Source organism: Pteronotus mesoamericanus, unplaced genomic scaffold, assembly GCF_021234165.1.
Source record: "Pteronotus mesoamericanus isolate MK-2021 breed Mesoamerican mustached bat unplaced genomic scaffold, CSHL_Meso_final contig_65, whole genome shotgun sequence".
NCBI lineage: Eukaryota > Metazoa > Chordata > Mammalia > Chiroptera > Mormoopidae > Pteronotus > Pteronotus mesoamericanus.
The window spans coordinates 2,248,608-2,266,978 of record NW_026555228.1 but is presented as its reverse complement, the minus strand read 5'-3'; the positions used below and the strand labels follow the sequence as shown (position 1 = coordinate 2,266,978).

Genomic DNA, 18,371 nt, shown 5'->3' with positions numbered 1-18,371 from the left:
GCCCTCTGGCTCCCCAAAGCCCATTGCCCAGCAGGTGACCTAGACTTGTGTATTTAACACTCAAAATGCTACAGACCGCAGCATTTATCGTGAATTTCAATCATACAGGCTACTGAAAGGGGGAAACTGTGTGGGTCTGTCTCTGTCTCTCCAAAGACATCCTCTGGACAGAAGGCTCAAGACCGGGGGGTGTCTCCAGCATCAGCACTGTAGGGGGTTGCTCAAAGGAGCCAGCGAAGACTGGAAGAAAGGAGGCAAGCCCTGACAGGCTCCATGCTGACAGGTACTAATTACCGGAGCAGGGATAACTGAGGCCAACAAAGGAGGGCATGACATTTTTTAAAAGGCACCATAAGCAAAGGACCAAAAAAAAAAAAAACAAGCACGCTCAAGACCTACAGAAGTAACGCAAGAAGTCACCAAATCCAATTCAAGAATCCTATCGAGAACAGACTGGGGATTATCTCTCAGTAAACGTGTGCGCTCCACTACAACCTTCAAGACTGAGTCTTGCCAACTAATACCTGTGAAAAATGCTGTGTGATCCATTTTTCCCCTGCCTGCTCCAACATGCTCCAATGAGGGAAAACAAAAGACTAAATGGATGGACTTTGGCCCCTAGCCTAATCTAGATAGTAGATGAGAAACCCTTTACCAGAGAACTAAAGGGAGATAGTCTTTGTGGGAGGGCCTTGGGGCTTCAGAAAGAATGTTGGCAGCGCTGATCGCTGATAAGGTCAAGCTTCACCACCACCTAACTCAGGAATTCAGGGTGGATCAGCACTTTCCCAACAGAGATAAGGCTGACTCTTTCCCAGCCACCCAAAGAGACTTCTGGTGTAGACTTCTGGGAGCTCCTAGGAGCCAGGGTAACAAATAAAGCCATATTCCTGCTGCTAAAAGAATCAATCTAGACCAGTGGGTCTCAACTCTGGGGATCACTTGGGGAGCTTTTTAGAGAAATGTCTGGCCCCACTCAAGACCAATTAAATCAAAATCTCTGCCCAGGCGGCAGTGGGTTTTAAAAGTCCTTCAGGAGATTTTCATGTGCAGCCAGGCAGCACTGAGAACCATTGGTGTGGACCAGGGGCTGGGAAGCCTTCTCTGCAAAGGGCCCAATAGCAAATATTTTTGGCTTTGTAGGTCATACAGTCTGTACCTCAACTCAACTCGTTGAGCTGCTACAGACAATAGGTAAGAGAACGGATGTGGCTGTGTTCCAACAGAATTTTATTTACAAATACCCTGAGTGGATTGGCTTTAGTCTGCGGGCCATCCGTAATTTACTGAACTGTGGTTCAAATGATAATTTACCCCATGCAAGAATCCCTTCCAAAAGATGCTGCAAAAGGTCATATACTTCATCTGAACACATCCAGAGGCTAGAGTTTCTTGGGAAGAATGAACGAGTAACTCCAGAAAAAAAAAAAAGTTTCTGAAACAACTAATGTATTCCGTGTTAAAAGGAAGGCAAACAGAAGAACATATTAGCATAAAGAAAGCAAAAGAAAACTCTGCAAAATGGAGCTGTAAGAAAACATACCAGAACTGGGTACCAAACAGCTAGCTCACAAGTTCACACAAATAAAGTTGGGTCCTTAACCTTCTGGGGACATGCATGCTCAAATTCACCGAAGCGTCTAGATGGGTTTGCTTGGTCAGTGACGAAAAAAGGCAAGGCTTACACATTCTTAGATACCAGATGGTGCAATATTGATACAAAATCTTTTCTCTCCAACAAATGGAGTTTTATTCTGGTGATTTCCATAACCTGGAGAAATCTACGAAGGGTGTGAGCATGATGCATTTCCCCTCCCTCCACCCTCCTCTATACCCTTCTGCTCCAATATGAGAAATGGCTGTTCATTCCTTCGTTTACCATTATTGCCTCATTTCCCCCTGTAATTAGCCATTAGGGATAAATTGGGTCCCCAACATTTAGTGTATAGCAACACCGGGTGCTACATAAATATCTGCTGAAAACTAAATGAATAGTTTAGCAATCCTACCGTGGACCATGAGAAAGTCAAAAAGTAGAAAGTGCTCTGCCTTCCACTTGCCCCATTTAGTGTTGCAAAATAGATGACTTGTCAACTTACAACCGGTCTTTATTTCCAGATAACTTGAACAATGGGAGGGCAAGGTGTTCCAAAAACACAATCGGTTCTTGTAAGCTGCCTCTTCCATATCTAGGAAACAGTACAGAGCACTGAAGACTACATACACAACCAGACCTGGATTCAAATCCACGTTCTACCATTTACTGGGTATGTAACCTTGAAGTAATTTGGCCTCCCCAATATTCAGCCCCTTGTGTGTCCAATGAAGATAACATCATAATGCGTGCTTCACAATGTTGCAATCGTAACAATGCACAGAAAACAGTAGTTCACTGAATATTGCTCCCCTTAGCTTCAAGTCATTAACAATGAAGGAATAATGGGAAATAAGTTCAGACGTCATTCTGTTCCTAGGAGCAGAGCAAGGGCACGCCTCCCTACTTCAGAGGACTAGCGCTGAGAGTGAGCTAGGCTGTGAGAGACCTGGATGGCCGAGCGCAGCTCAGGAATGCTATGGATCCTACCGCCAGCAGCTCCTGACGTGGGCCCAGACCTCTATGGGAGACCTTGGTTAGATCATGACGATTCAAGCCAACAGGATCACGCCCTTGAACTTTATTTTGTGGCCCCCCCAAAAAAATTCATTTGAGTCATATCTAAGAATTTTCCTCATTGTGACTGGTAGTTCAGGTTAAATGGCAAATTGATGGAGTTTGGTCAAAACCCCAGGGGCAGCGACAACCTGATAAACCACGTGGATTAACTCTAGATTCCACTCGTAGTCTCTGACATAGAACACGGCAAGAGCCGGTGGCATCTCCAGCCCTTTATGAAAACAGGCAGGCCCAATCCAACCTCCAAGGCAACCTACATGAGTAGATGCAGAGGCTGCATCTAAGCAGAGGCTTCTAGTGGGTCGGAAAATGGAATCTGATGAGCATGTTAGAATTTCAAGTCAACACCACAGAGTCACCTGCTTCCTGTACTGCAGGTTTCTCCATACGCCACTCTGAAGACAGCATCTTCAGAACTTCTTTTTTACTGGGCACTAATGAAATTCCCTACAGCACAGGAAGGAACGTAACTGAGTGTGATTCCCTATTTGCCCAAACGTGAAGGGCGTGTGAAGCCCATGAAAATACAAAAATGGATGCTGACAGATGTCCCAGCTCCATAGGACTACAAGTTCTGAATGCCCTGAACGTACAGGCTCAGCGGGATTCCTCCCTCGCTCCCCCTCGGGCTGGGTGTGGAATCCCAGGGCTGCAATAAGATCCTCCTATATTTGCATCCCCAAGGGCTCCAGTCCTGAGTCCCCAAGCTCACTGCAACTGAAGTCCTGGCTGCACCGGTATAGTAGCCAGTAGGTAAGACACACCTTCCCTGGGCAATCTTTCCTTTCCGTCACTGGCAAGAAACTTCTTTTCAAGTTTTCCTGATATGTCCTTCTCTCCCGTTCCATCCTTGGAAACACTGATTGGAGAGCCTCTTTGGAGACCTGACCAAAAGGGACCATGGAACAGAAAAGGTGCCTGAAGGTTGAATCATATAAAATTACCAATATTCAGCCTGTTTTAAGCTACAGAAATGACAACTTTATACAGTTCAACCTAGCTTCTACTAAGTAACTTCCTGAAAGGTTTAGAAGCGCTAACTATATGTTCTCAGAGACAGTTAAAAGTCAATGCTTCCGCTGGGTGTGACTTCGAGGCACCAAGTCCATATGGGCTTCCAACCCTACAAGATCACTTAAAAGGGACCATATGCCGGGCCATAAAAGTTGTCCTAATAGATTTCAAAAAACTGAAATCTTACACAGTGTAGCCTCCAATCTCAATGGAATTAAATTAGAAATCAACAACATGACACCTTTAAAAAGTCCCAACAACGTACTTTTACAGAACCCATGGTCAAAAAACAAATCACAAAGGAAATGAGAAAATTTCTGGACCGACTGAAAATGAAAACACCAGATTTTGAGGAATGCAGTTACAGTGATACTTAGAGAAGAACTTATACCTTTAGAAGCTATGTGAGAAAATAAGAAAGGTCTAAAATCAATGATCTGAGTTTTCACTTTGGGAAGCTAGAAAAGGAAGGACAAATTAAAGCCAAACTGAGTAGAAGGAAGGAAATAATAAAGAGGAGAAAGCAATAAAAATAGAAAACAGACAAGAAGTAGGGGATAAAAGGTAAACCAAAAGCCAGGTCACTGTAAAGATAAACAGAATCGATAAAATGCCAGCTATGATGATTGAGAGAGGAAAGAAGACACAAATGATAAAGATCAGGAATGAAAGAGAGAGGACACCACCTCAGAGCCCCCAGGAATGAAAAGAACTATAAGAGAAGTCTGAGAAAACTTGACAAACCTGACTAATTCCCTGTGGGCTAATTCCAGCTTGTTACCTGTTTTTTATACTTCTCTCGGAACAAGCCACACACATGGTCTCTGGCTGCTTTTGCTGCATAACAGCAGGGTTGAGTAAGTAGTTGCGACTGAGACCATGTGGCCCACAAAGCTGAAAATACTTATTACCTGATCCTTTAGAGAAAAGTTTCCTGACGGTAAGATCAGATGAACTAGACCGATTCCTTGATGCACACAAATACTAGAACTGATTCACAGAGAAATAGAGAATCTGAACATACCTCTATGTAGGAAAGGACTGATGTTGTACCTACAAACATTCTCACAAAGAATTCCAGACCTAGATGGCTTTTCTGGTGAATTCTAACAAACGACCAAGGAAGCGTTAACACCAATCCCACACAAACTCTTTCTGAAAAGAGAGGCGGAGGGAACACTTCCCAACTTGTTCTGTGAGGACAGTATTATCCTGATACCAGAATCAGAGAAACACATTTAAAAAAAAAGAAAGAAAGAAAGAAAGAAAGAAAAACTATGGCGATAAGAAACCAGGCTCTAAAATTTAGCACGGAGCTGACTCATTCCGTTCTGATGGGAGGTTAAAATAAAAAAAACAAAAACAAAAACAAATCTAGGACATACCAATATCTGAAGAACAAGAGAGAAAGCCACCTGGAAACAACATACCATTATACCTGAGGCCCTACATTCTCTCGAGGCACGTGGTAAAAGAAGAATCTGAAATTCCTGTTACAGGGTGGGGGAGACCTCACCCCTCTCCTCCTCACAGCTTGTGTGGCTTATTCACCTTCAACAGCAGCTGCCATCAAAAAGACCTACGGCCCCTTGGCCTTAACTCCATTCTGACTTGCAACTCAGAATAAAAGCTCCGACCAGGTCTCTAACTGTTCGGAGCGGTGTCACCAGAGCCAAATACCTGACAGTATGGCAGTCATGCCACAGGTCAATCTTTTCGTGTCTCAAGTAGACTTAGGTTTTTATAAAATAACACCTAGTGGTAGCAACTTCGTTCGTTCTCCCCAAGCTCCCTGTCACCCAGAACAGGCGTCGCCAGCGTCCCTGTGGTGGGCTGTCCGATGTGTCCGGGGACTGACTCAGGCAGCCTGATGGGGTCAGTAACAGATGTCTTGACTTCCGAGACTGGACCTGGCTCCCCCAGTACCTGAGTATCTACTGAGTACTAATGAAACGGGGGGCCACCTCTGGCAGCCTCCTAAACTAAGAGGGGTTCCCTTTGAGAATATCAGCATGTGTCCATCTAACTGGAGGGGCAGAAAGAGCTCCCCGGATTGCCTGGGTTAAACTGAGTTCCCCCACCTTTGGTGGCGGCCCAAGAAAGGACCCTACAAAGAGACAGGTACGGGATTTGTGAACCATTGTGTGGACTTCCCAAGGATCACCAGACAACTGCAGGGGTCTCAGGCGAAGGCCTTTTTCCACACTGACAAAGGGGAGACACGAGGTCGTTTCACGTCACTACCTGAAATGTGCTTGCTTGTTCTCCACCTTCCCCACCTGAATGTAAGCTCCACGAGGGCAGGCGCCCGTCGTCTCTTAGGCGCCACTGTATCGCAGTGCCTGGGCACCGGGTAGGCACTTGATAAGTATTTGCTAAAGGAGTGGCTAGCAGATGACCATCTGATTCCAGTGCGGCCTGCTGATGACCTAATGGTACGGGAACAGAAAATTGATGAAGCTGTCTTGCCCGAGTAAAGTTTGGGGTTTGCAGACAACCTAGCAGAGAAGTGGCTTTTAAAGTCCCGCGTGTTAACTGAGGGAGTCAGTCAACTCACAGCTGGCGTAGGAGCGGCTGTCGTCCTCACACATTTTGTGCAGCTGCTGGTACTCTTCCTGAGCCAGCTCGAAGCGCTGCTGCTTAATCTGGTAGATTTCTTTCTTGGCATTGAGAGCCTCCTGGGCTACAATTAAATATTCCTTCAACATCCGTTCCTGCTCTCGCCTCCACTGTTCTCTGGGGTCCTCAATCTGGGTCAGCTCTGAAATGAAAAAGCGTGAGACGTAAGTAAAACACACACACACACACACAAAGAATGCAATGACTTCAAAGTCAAATCTTGAGGTTGACTAATAGTCATGCGGTTATGGGACGCGTCAATATGAAAATGAATTACCAGGATACACGTTATGAGAGTCTACATAACAAACCTTCCTAGAGTGTGGAAGGAACCCTTTTATTTTTATAGCCACTTAAAATGAGGCGAAAACTCCACAGACACAAAATAGTTCACCGGAGGGGGAAGACAATACTAGACTATTTTTCACACTGTAAACAAATGTTGGCAGAGATGCACCAAATGAGCTAATCACTGTCAAGCTAATGGATTTCCAGCGCTCTTCTCACCGACCTCTTTGACTAGGGTGCCTGCGGCTCCGCTGCCCTCCGGCCCAGATTGCTCTCACACCACACCTGCAGCCTGTCTGCATTCCTCCTGGACTTGCTTGTCTCCTCCGGTCCATAAACTGCCCACTTCCCGGTCCGCCTTTCTCACCCTACAGGCTCCTAGAAAGGCTCACGCTACCTACCTCTGACTCCAACCTCTCTCCTGAGCTCCCATCTTTGCTTCCCACCTGCCTCCTCCATGCCTCTCTGCCTGGACAGACCCAAAGTAATTCTGAGTCTGTCATCCAAAGCAAAACTCATTCTCAGGCAGCGCCCTTTTGCCCCCCAAAACTGAAACCAAACCAAACAGCCCTGGTTGGTGTGCCTCAGTGGATTGAGTGCTGGCCTGTGAACTGAAAAGCTACCGGTTCAGTTCCCAGTCAAAGCACATGCTTGGGTTGTGGGCCAGGTCCCCTGTTGGGGGCGTGCGAGCGGCAAGCAATCAATGTATCCCTCACACATCGATGCTTCTCTCCCTCTCTCCCTTCCTTCCCCTCTCTCGGAAAATAAATAAGTAAAAATCTTCAAAAAAAAAAAAAAAAAGGAACCAAACCAAACAATGACACAACAGCGAACGCCCGCTTCTCCTGCCCTCCCTGCCCACATGAGCGCCATGGTCTGGACTCCCGCACTTAGCCGGCCAGGGAATCCAGCCTGGGCTCCATCCCCAGGGAAGCCCTGCCCTTCTCCCTCCCCCAGAACAGGCCGGGGGTCATCAAGAGCTGGTGACCCCTGCCGCTGGGTATAATGACTGCTGACGCGCCCTCCTCTCCATCTCCCCTTAGTTCAGTCAGACCCTCGTGATCTCTCTGCAAACACACGCAGGCTTCGTATCTCACCCACTGAAAGGCACCCTCCGTGCACTCACCAAAGCTGCCTTCCCACATCTGCTTGAAATTCCTGAACACGCAAACCTCTTTGAAAGCACAAAATCCAACATCCTCCACATGTTACGTGAGTCCTAAAACTCACTTGCCAGACTCTGTCCTTTTTCCCACAGATGCCCTCTAAAGAGACTGACTGTTTCCCCAAGTCCCCATCTTTGGCATCACTCACCTGTGCGTTTGTTCCTGCTGCCCCTGCCCTTCTGCCCACCAGGGACCTGAGCCTCTTCCAAGTCCCTTTGCAGAGGCACCTCTTTTCTGAAGCCTTCTCTGCCCTCAGAGCACATACATCTCTATGCAATGGCTAACACTGCTTTTCTTTCCATTTAGCACCTAATTGTTTTTCTATTTCTTTGTTTCCTACATAAAGTGAGAACCCCTAGAAAGCAGGCGCGCAGCCTCAGTCATTTTTGTATTCTCAGGACCCTTCATCAGGCTGAAACCCAGAGGGCCATCGATTGTTGTCCGTGGGCTCACTGAATGAGGAACAGAAGGGGCAGTCTGTTCCAAGGACAGAGGACTACAGTCCCGAAATCAGATCCTTAGACTGAGGGGGCAAACTGAGCAAACGGGCAAGACACCCAGACTCAGCAAAGGTCAACTCTCTTCATGCAACTACTCTGCTGGTGGTGGTTTCGACACAAGTCAAAAATGGAAAGCAGTGTCCCTGTTCCATGTTTAGCGTCCCCAGGCTATGCTGTCTCCGCTATCATGTTGACATATTGATAAGCATATGCGGGCTGCTGGCAACCAAAACAAAATAAGAGAGAGTTCATAGGAGAGAAATGCTGGTCCAATTCCCCCCAGCCAAACCCTAAACAAATATGCAAAATAATCCCAAAGTGGGTCGCCTGAGCAGCACTACCACAACCCTAATGCCACGGCCCACTGATGGATGGATGGATGAAAAAGTGTAATCTATCCACCATGGAGTATAATTCAGCCATGAAAAGGAATGAAGCACTGACACAGGCTATCACGTGCTTGAACCTCAAAGCCATCATGGCGAAAGGAGCCAGACACAAAATATCACATAGTATCTGGTTCCCTTTATATGAAATTCCAGAAGAGGCATATCCGTAGAGACAGAAAGGAGATTGGTGGTTGCCAGGGGCTGGGAAACTGAAGGGAAATGGGGAGGGAGTGCTCACAGGTTCAGGGTTTGACCTTGGGGCGATGAAATGTTCTGGAACTAGATAGAGGTGTTGGCTGTATAATGCTGTGAAGGCACCAAACACCACTGGACTGTACACTTCATAATGGTTAATTTTGTGTTCTGTGCATTTCACCTCAAAATGGTTAAAAATGGAAATTTTATGTCTGGTTTACATTAACACACACACACATACACACACACACACACACGCGCACACACACACACGAGCACTTGCTAGGATGTTTCAAGTAAGTTCTTCTTTTAAACCCCCTTCCACCAACACCTCTCATCCCCCTTCTCACCACCACCCCAGAGCCCTCCTAGAAAGCCTCTCCAGGCCTTGACAGCGTACGTGGGGAAATAAGGAACCAGGGAAACAGCAAAAAGCAGGGTCTTGCCCTAGTGCCGGAGTTCAGTCAGAGGGCTTGGGGCAGAGCAGCCACAGCTGTTTGTAACTGCCCGATGTGTCTGACGTTTATGCAGCTGTGAGACCCGCTGCGATGGCCGGCACTGTCAGCACCCTGTCCAGTGTGTGAGAGGGTCCTGGGCCCCTCAAGGTGGTCACCTCAGGGCCCCTCTGGTCCCTAACCCCACTGTCGACCTGCACAGTTTCAATTTAATAGAATTGCCCCCTCGGGTTCTGTGCCTTCTGAAAGCTGTGATACCAAGAGTTGGTTTCTCAGGAGCAAGTGTTCTGGAATGGGGTCTTTGGCCCTCTATGTAAAAATTATTACAACAATAACTTTTCTTGTTTCTGAAAAAAAAAAACTGGGTTCTCTGAAGGCCTCAGAGGGAAGAGGGAGTGAGCCTGGAGGTGATGTGTTCGCCCACATCCCCGCTGGTGGCGGCTCACCCCAACTACACTCAAGGCGGCATTAAGAAAGTCCTTAATGTCTAGAGTGCACTGTCGAATCCTTGAGGGTGGAGGCTGGGTTTCGCTTTCCTGCGTCCCCAGGGCCTAAAGAGGGGTCAAAACAGAGGGACCTCTACAACACTTGCTCTGATTCAGCGGCAGACGAGCCGGGGCCGCGGAGGGATGAGTTTATGAGAGACGAGCCAGGACAGGTCCTGGGCCTCCACGGCGGGCAGGCCGACTTTCCAGAAAGGTTGTGTAAGGCAGATGCCTTTACTGCTCAGTCACACCACCTGGGCCCTGGAGGCGAAAGCCTGGAGATGAAGCTATGCTGCGCGCAGGCCCACAGCACAGCGACCTGGCCGAGCAGCCAGCTCCTGTGGGCGTGGCCTTCCCCTGTGGGAACTGCCCTCCCCTGTGGGCGTGGCCCTCCCCTGTGGGAACTGCCCTTACTTGTGGGAGTGGCTCTCCCCTGTGGGAACTGCCCTCACCTGTAGGAGCTGCTTTCACCTGTGGAAGCTGCCTTCACCTGTGGGAACTGCCCTCCTGTGCAGGAGCGGCCCTCAACTGTGGGCGCTCCCACCAGCAGCTGGGAAAGCAAGCCCAGATGGCCAGGCACCCCAAACACACACCACCGGGTCAGCCGGGGTGGTGGATCCACCTAGAAGCCCTCTTGCCACCCGGATACCTGCCCGGGAGGCCAGGCAGCACCTCTGCTGAGCGCCCAGTCTTTGCCAAGTATCAGAAATGGCTCTACCCCAGGGCTGACAGGGGGAGCCTGGCCATTCAGGTTTCTTTCTCTTCTTTTTCTTTAGCTCAAATTTTTAATTATCTGATTCGATAAACATAAAATTAAATTTCAATAAATAGAATTAGAACAAACATAAAAGGGAAAAAGAAAATAATGATTAAAAAAGTTGTTCACTGAAAATGTGCATTTAAGATTAATAGTGAGAATGTCTATTACTCATTTCTTGTTGTCCAACTGTAATTGAAGAAACTATGTGTAGATTAGTAATTCTCTAGATTAGACCATTTTGGCATACTTTGAATAAACACCATGCACATTAATATTTTGAAGTTTTTAATGTGACAAATGAGTTGTTTCTTTCTTGTTTAACTACCTAATCCAGATTGGATGGACAACAATGCTACCCTCGGGGAATAATGTGTACCTATACTCCTTCTATTGTTTTGTTTTGTTTTGTTTTTCAACTGCAGTTTACATTCAATATTATTCTGTATGAGTTTCAGGTGAAATATCAGGGGGACTGCTCTGCAAAGTACATGACCGCCACTCAGGTTTGCCATTCAGGAGGCGAGTTGGCAAGTGACAGTGAAGGAATCAGCCCTAAAGGCAGCAACCTGGCCTGACCACAATAAGAGGACATGCAAAGCCATGGGACCAGACTGAGGGAAGAGCTTTGAAGTCACTCCTGCGAGGCGCGTGCGGCATCCTCAGACCCTCCGGCCTGCCCCGCACTTAACACACAGAGGACAGAACACACAGTAAGGGGAAGCCGTGCTTTACGCCCCTGCTAGTAAAAAAAAGGAGAATGACAGAAACACTACACTGCGTGAGCAGTGGGGAGACAGATCTAGAATGACATGGGGCCTGGGAGGCAGGGTATGCCACCCTCGGCCCTCCTGACATTTGGGGCCGGCTCGTTCTCTTGTGGGGCCACCCTGTGCGGTGCACTGCAGCAGGTTTGGCAGCGCCCCTGGCCTCTACCCACGAGACACCAGGAGGCCCCTCCGCCATGTGTGACACCTGACTATTACCAGATATTACCTAGTGTCCCCAGAAGGCAAAATCAGCCCCGGTGAGAACCACTGCTCTAAGCAGTCCTACAAAGCAGGCTGGTGTGGTCAGGGACCTGCTGGTTTAGCCGTAGTATTTACACCATTCCCTCCCTTCACGGAGATCAGAAAGGTTTGGTGGACTCCAGTTACGCATATAAGCCAAAATGAAGTTAAGGTCACCACTTGGGCAGTTAATCATTCCAAGAATGTGTAAGCTCCACTTTGCGATAACCAACCTTCTCGTTGTAAGAGGTAGTTCTAGTTCCAAACTGTCTGGGAGAGGTATCCCTTACATTAGATATTATGACCCTCCATTAAACATACGCCATACAGTCCTCAGCAGTGTACAAGCAAAGTAGCTACATAGCTGCTTCCCTTTTTTAAGGAGTCAGCTAATGAAAACTTCAGATTACATTTATAAAATCCAGTTTAATGCTGCACTGGGCTATAAAGATTGTTTTGCTCTACAAAAAGAGCTTTTGGCATCTTTGAGATCAAAATGAAAACTCAGTCACATACAATAACTCAATGTGGCACTCTACTTACTATTTATGTGGTCCATGTAATAAATTCCAATCTGTTTATCATATACAGTTTCCCATCCTAAAGGAAGTTCATCCCCAACACAATCGGCAAAGGTCAGTGGCTTTGTTATCCTGCAAAATAAAATTACAAAAGCAAATGTGAATATCAGGTCGGTCTTGTGTAAGTTTGCTGAATCGACTCTAGAATCAAGGTTTTAATACGAAATGATATATTATCTTATCTCGTTGACTGGTTTTGCCCCCAACTTTCGGTTGGAAAAATAAATCACCAGCTTTGCCTAAGTAATATCAGTAACAATATCAGTACACTCACAGTTAAAAGCATTTCTATCTCATAGTGCAACTTTAAATACCAGCAAAAACATATCAAAAGTTACAAAACAGGTAAGACAAGCATCTTCTTCCAAGCAGTGCGTGTAATGAGGTGATGACAGCGGAATGCGGCTCTTCCACAGCAACAGGACAGCAGCCCCGCTTTGTTCTCAATTCCTGCAAAATGTTTGCCCTCCCAACTTTCCATACAATGCAGCTTTCATCTAGCCAAAACATGATCTTTCTATGACTGGCGGTCATAAGTTAAGGAGTTAAAAATAACTATTGACCAAACACAAAAATCCAAACACGCGTGGTAAACAATACAAGGAGATGCCTACTACCTACTGCCTGGGTGCCCGATGCAGTAGGAATCAAGATTGGAAAGGGTCCTTCTTGTTTTCTGGAGAAAAACAACAAAAGCATGTTGTCTACAGACCTCTCTCCTTAAAGCAAAGCTGATTAAAAACCTTGGTTCGACACAGAGAGATAAAGGTAAAGTTTCCAGATGGGCTTCTTTAACTAGAACTCCCCCTCCCCACACCCCACGATCACACTGATTGACAAGACAGCTCTTGTATAAAACATGCCACGCCTATCATTGTCTGAGTCTGGGCAGCTATCTGTTCAGTATTCTCTATAAATGCACAGACTGACATGCATGGGAAGCCGATAACCTCAATTTCACTAACTCAATCCTCCCACATCCTCTGTTCAAGTCCCTGGCCCCGGGAAAGTGAGAAGCCACAACCACCGCCAAACCCCACAAGACCACTATAAATTCTGAACATGTTTTTCTTCCAAACTGGTTCGGCAACAAGGCTTTGTCTCAGCCAGTAGCATTTAGAAATTGATGAACACCATTAGAAAGGCACTGATCAGAATTCGTCTTCATTTTAAACATACGGTTTTAAGAAATTAGAGTGCATACCAAAACAGAAATATACAAAAGGTAAAAGTCACTGCAGACATCCTCCCAAATACAATGCGCTCAAAACCCCACAACATCACAAGAGCCTATTGTGTGCCGGTCCCATCCCACAACACAACGTCCACAACACGATTCCTTTACAGGTCGGGAACACTGTGCCAGGGGTCTGGTTCCACGTCTAGCAGGTCACAGCAGGATTTTGTGTGTGATTCAAGTCCTGAATGGGACAAAACCACAACAAAGACAATGCTACTTTAAGATAAACTGAGTCCTGCGCACATCTCTGCTATCCTAGATTGATGAGTAAGCCTAGGGAAAAATGCCCAAGCACAGGCGCAGTCTAAGTATGCTTACATACATGATCTCATTTAGTCCGCAGACATAGGTGGGAGACCTGATCTCTCAGTACTGCTGAGCCCACCCGACTCACTTTACAATTCAGAACTGTTATGAAACTATTGTAAGTTCATATTTTTCAATTTTCTGCCCAATAACCAATGCCGGTAATTATAATAACATTTCCGTACTCCTTGTTCCAAAAATAAACAAACCGATACATCTACCATTTTGGTGAATGTTATTCTGGCTTACTACACAATCCACGTCTCTGATTGCACTTCCTTTCTAAACAAGGTGTGGGCTCTGCATGACCCTCCACAGCATTGGTGCCTCAAAGCGAGCTGATGAGGAGTCATGGCTCTCAGTCTCTGCGCCCACAGAAAAATTACCAAGTCCTTGCTGTTGGTCTCATCAGCCCACAGCGCCCACATTTTGAGCTCGTTCGCCCTCACTTGACAGCGGCTTGGACAGTGATGAAGTTTTCTGGCTCTCTAAGACAACAGTGGTACACTAGAAGGCAAGGACAGGGATCTCATGCAGCTAAGGGGGCAGCTGCCGGCACGGAGGAGCATGTACGCCCGCTCACTGGATTCATCCGTCACACTGTGAAATGCACTCGCCTGCAACAGCCTACCCACGGCGGCCAGCCTCTAAGATGGCTCCCCACACTTCTTCACTGCTGATGTTCATGACCTTGTAATCCCCCTGCCACACTGAATAGGGCTGACCTGTACAACCAACAGGATATTATGGAAAGGACAGTGTGTGGCCTCCAAGGTAAAGTCATACAAGACACTGCGCTTCCACCTTCTTCTCTTGGCTATCTGGCTCTAGGGGAGAGCAGCACCACGCTGTGAGGACACTCAAGCCGCCCAGTGGAGGGACCCACATGGAGAAGGACTGAGGCCTCCTGCCGACAGCCAGCGCCAACAGCCAGCCATGTGAGCAAACCTCCTTGGAAGCGGCTCCACTGGCCCCAGTTAAGCCTAGGAATAAAATCCAGGAATAAATAACTTCCATTTTCACAAAGGGTTCGCTAAGGGGATTAACATAATTTACCTAAACACTCTCCTACTATGGATAGCTACATTATTTTCTAATTTCCACTAGTATAAATATTCATGAGAGCTGCTTGGGGAACAATTCAGCAATTTCTTTTCTTTTCTAAAAAAAAGATTTTACTTACTTATTTATTTTAGAGGGTGAGAAAGGGAGGGAGAAGGAGAGGAAGAGAAACACTGACTGGCTGCCTCTCACGCGCCCCCAGCCAGGGACCTGCCCCGCAACCCAGGCACATGCCTTGACTGGAATCAAACCGGCGACCCTTTGGTTCGCAGGCCGGCACTCACTCCACCGAGCCACACCAGCCAGGGCAGCCATCTCTTAAACAGCTAAACAAAGAGTTTCCATATGACCCAGCAATTCTATGCCTAGGTGTATACCCGAGAGAAACAGGAACATGCCCATACAAAAGAATGTCCATAACAGCATTACTCACAACAGCCGAAAGGTGAAAACAACTAAGGGTCATCAACTGATGGATGCATGTATAAAACATGGTCTAACCATACAATGGAATGTTATTCAGCCATTACAAAGGATAAAGTACTGACACAGGCTACAACACAGATGGACCTTGAAGTCACTGTGCTGAGTTAAAGAAGCCAGATACAGAAGGCCACATGCTGTGTGGTTCTATCTATAAGAAATGTCTATAGGAGGCAAATCCATAGCAAGGTAGTAGAGCAGTGGCAGCCAGGGCCTGGGGGAGAGAGGAAATGGGAGTGACTACTAATGGGTACAGGGCTTCCTCTGGGGGTGATAAAAAAGTTCTGGAACTAGACAGTGGAGATGTTCACACGACTTTGTGAATATACTAAAAACAAATAAACTGTACACTTTAGATGGTGCATGTTATGGTATATGTGAGCTATATCTCAATTTTTAAGACTACGACGAAAGGAACATCTCTGTGTGTAAAGCTCATAATCTGTATTTGTAGTTACTTTTTTTAAAAAAGTCCCAGAAGTAAATGTACAAGGTCAAGGATGTGAAGCTCCTTTCTCCATATCTTAAATTTAACGTGAAAAATCTAGACAGTCAAGTGTAAAGGAAAGGACATGAAGTCACCTATAATCCAGAGGCCCTGGCTACTTTCTCTCCTTCTGCTTCCTACATTTTTCCACAGCTGATATCATACTAGATACAATTTCATACACTGATTTCTTTCATTTGTGTATTTTTTCAGGCCCTTTAACTCTTTGTTAGCATCACTTTCTATTGTGTTGGAGTCTTGCATCGTGTGCAGTAAATCATAATTTATTTACCAGGCACCTGAAGTCATCTATCTAGGCATGTTCCAATTTTCTGCTCTTTACCGTAAAGAAAAGATATGAGCTTACAGTAAATGCTTGGTGTGTATTGCGAAGGTGCCTGACCATCAGCATACATGCCTACCAGCGAGATAAGTGGTGGTCTTTTTCATCGCCCTCTGGGGATATCTTTAACACATTTGTTCAAGGGCTCAGAATAAATCCATATGGCAGAAGCATGCTTTACTTTCAAGGAACAAGTTGGTAGGGAGTACAGTGTAAGTTTAATAGCATTTTCAGAATGTGGGGGAGTTGGGAAAACACGGTGAGCAATGAAGTGATAAGCAGCGTACCCACTGTTCCCACGCTTCAAAGCGTTAGAGCTCTAACACTGTATCTCAAGGCCCCTGGGCCAGCTCTCCCTGATCTCCTTGCTCAGTTGCCCCATCTGAGCAACGTCAACCAGGAAAGACGCCCTCTTTCCCTGCCCCAACCCCCACTCAGAGATATTCCCATCCTTGGCCTTGGTACAGAAAATGGATACATTCTGCATTCTTACCAGAGCTGGTCCACAAGAAGGGAGACAAGGATGGGTGGCACTGGCACCGGACTTCTTTTTACTCCATTTTGCCTGCTGCATCCTGCGGGACTCTATTAGAAGCAGCATCGGGCCACTTCAGTCCATGCCAGCTCCAAGACAGCCCGGTTCCTAATCTTGAAAGTGAGGGTGATCAGACCAACCTCACAGGGTCACGTTAGCTGGGACAGCCTCTTTGGTTTCTGCACGGACACCAGCTCCATGCCCTCCCCCTCCTGCCTCCCTCTCATTGCCCTAGTACACCTGCTTCACACTGTATCCGTTTCCTTTTGCTGCCATAACAGAGGACCACAAAATTGGTGGCTTTAAGCAACACAGGCTTACTGCCTTACAGTTCCGAAGATCAGAAGCCTGGGTTTATTTCTCTGAACTATTGAACCAAACTGCCAATAAGTCTGTGTTCCTTTCAGAAGCCGCAGAGGGGAACCTGCTCCCTTGCCTGGTCCAGCTTCTAAAGACTGCCCACCATCCACGGAAGCTTCCTCCGCCTGCAAAGCCGGCCCCGGCCGGCCGAGTCTTTCTCAGGAGGTCTTGTCTCTGGTCCTCCCTCCTCTGCCTCCCTCTTCCACTTATAAAGACCCTTGTGATTACACTGGATTTCCCTGAATAGTTCAGAATAATCTGCCCATTACAAGATCCTTTAGTTAGACACACCTGCAAAGTCTCTTCTGCCATGTAAGGTAACATATGAACCAGTTCCAGCCCGAATCAGGACATGGACATCTTGGGAGGCCATCACTCTGCCAACTACAGACAGCTGCTGGGAAGACCGCAGGGCCAGAGGGGATGGGCAGAGCAGGAGGCGGTGCAGGGCCTCGAAGACCGTGCCCGCCTTCCTGGCCAGGCTCAGGGGCCTGGGACCCCTGATACCAGCTATACCAAAGTGCAGAAAATGAGAGGTGGGCAGCAGACAGAGGGAGCAGAGAGGAGTATAAACACTGATTCCTAACACATTTTCTTTATCAAAAAAAGGCCAGGGCAAGGGTATGGCATGTGGACTACACTGTCCAGCTTCCTGGAACAAGATGACCTTTATATTTCCACATCCTACATGTTTTCAGTATGCTATTCAGGGAGGATCCTCTTCATTTCAATTTCAGTTCCAGACCAAACCTCAAGAAATTATAATGACTTCCTTTGGCTTTTCTGACATACCTGGCTCACAGTGAGTTTCAGAGCCTGCTGGGACATGGGCACCATGCGGTGACTTAGGCCCCGTTTGCTGTGCGGTTGCCTCCCCAACTTCAATGGCGCACCATTGACACCCGAGAGCCAGCGTTCTCACTTAGCACTGAGCGGGTCCCCGAACTCCCTGAAATTGCACTAAAACACTGATAAGCACAGTCTAGGAATTCCAGCAGATTCCCGGAAATGATAATCACACCCAAGAAACAAAGTTGAGAAGCTCTTTTAGAAATATTCCTCATTTCTCTGTCAAGGTTAAAAGAGTGGTGAATGTACCACAAACCTGCCACATTCATCCTGAAAATTCACTCGAATAGTCACAACATTTACATTTTAACTCCAGAAATTTATTTGGAATAACATATAGACTTGGCAATTATCATTGAATTCCAATTCTAGAACTTACTGTAAAAAGTAATCATACCTAGAATTCAGTCAAAGCATTGCAATTAACGTTTCAGTGTAATGATGTAGCACAAGGGACCCGACTGTAGTGGTAAGAGTTTGAGAATCACTCTTGAATTACATTCATGATTTCTGTGTGAAAAGGTTGTCTTCTTGAGAATAAAAAATAAATTATACATCATCAGTCTTTTCATC

General features: G+C 46.6%; 1 protein-coding gene across 1 annotated transcript in view; it reads right to left on the bottom strand.

The window, feature by feature from the left end:
- The window catches only part of WWC3 (WWC family member 3), a 100,593-nt gene that overhangs the window by 55,325 nt on the left and 26,897 nt on the right, over positions 1 to 18,371 (bottom strand). Inside the window, exons 2-3 of the mRNA XM_054581043.1 lie at positions 12,096 to 12,205; positions 6,246 to 6,449 (exon numbers count right to left, since the gene is read on the bottom strand). Of these exons, the coding sequence (XP_054437018.1) occupies positions 6,246 to 6,449; positions 12,096 to 12,205 (314 nt within the window). The remainder of the gene's footprint in view (positions 1 to 6,245; positions 6,450 to 12,095; positions 12,206 to 18,371) is intronic.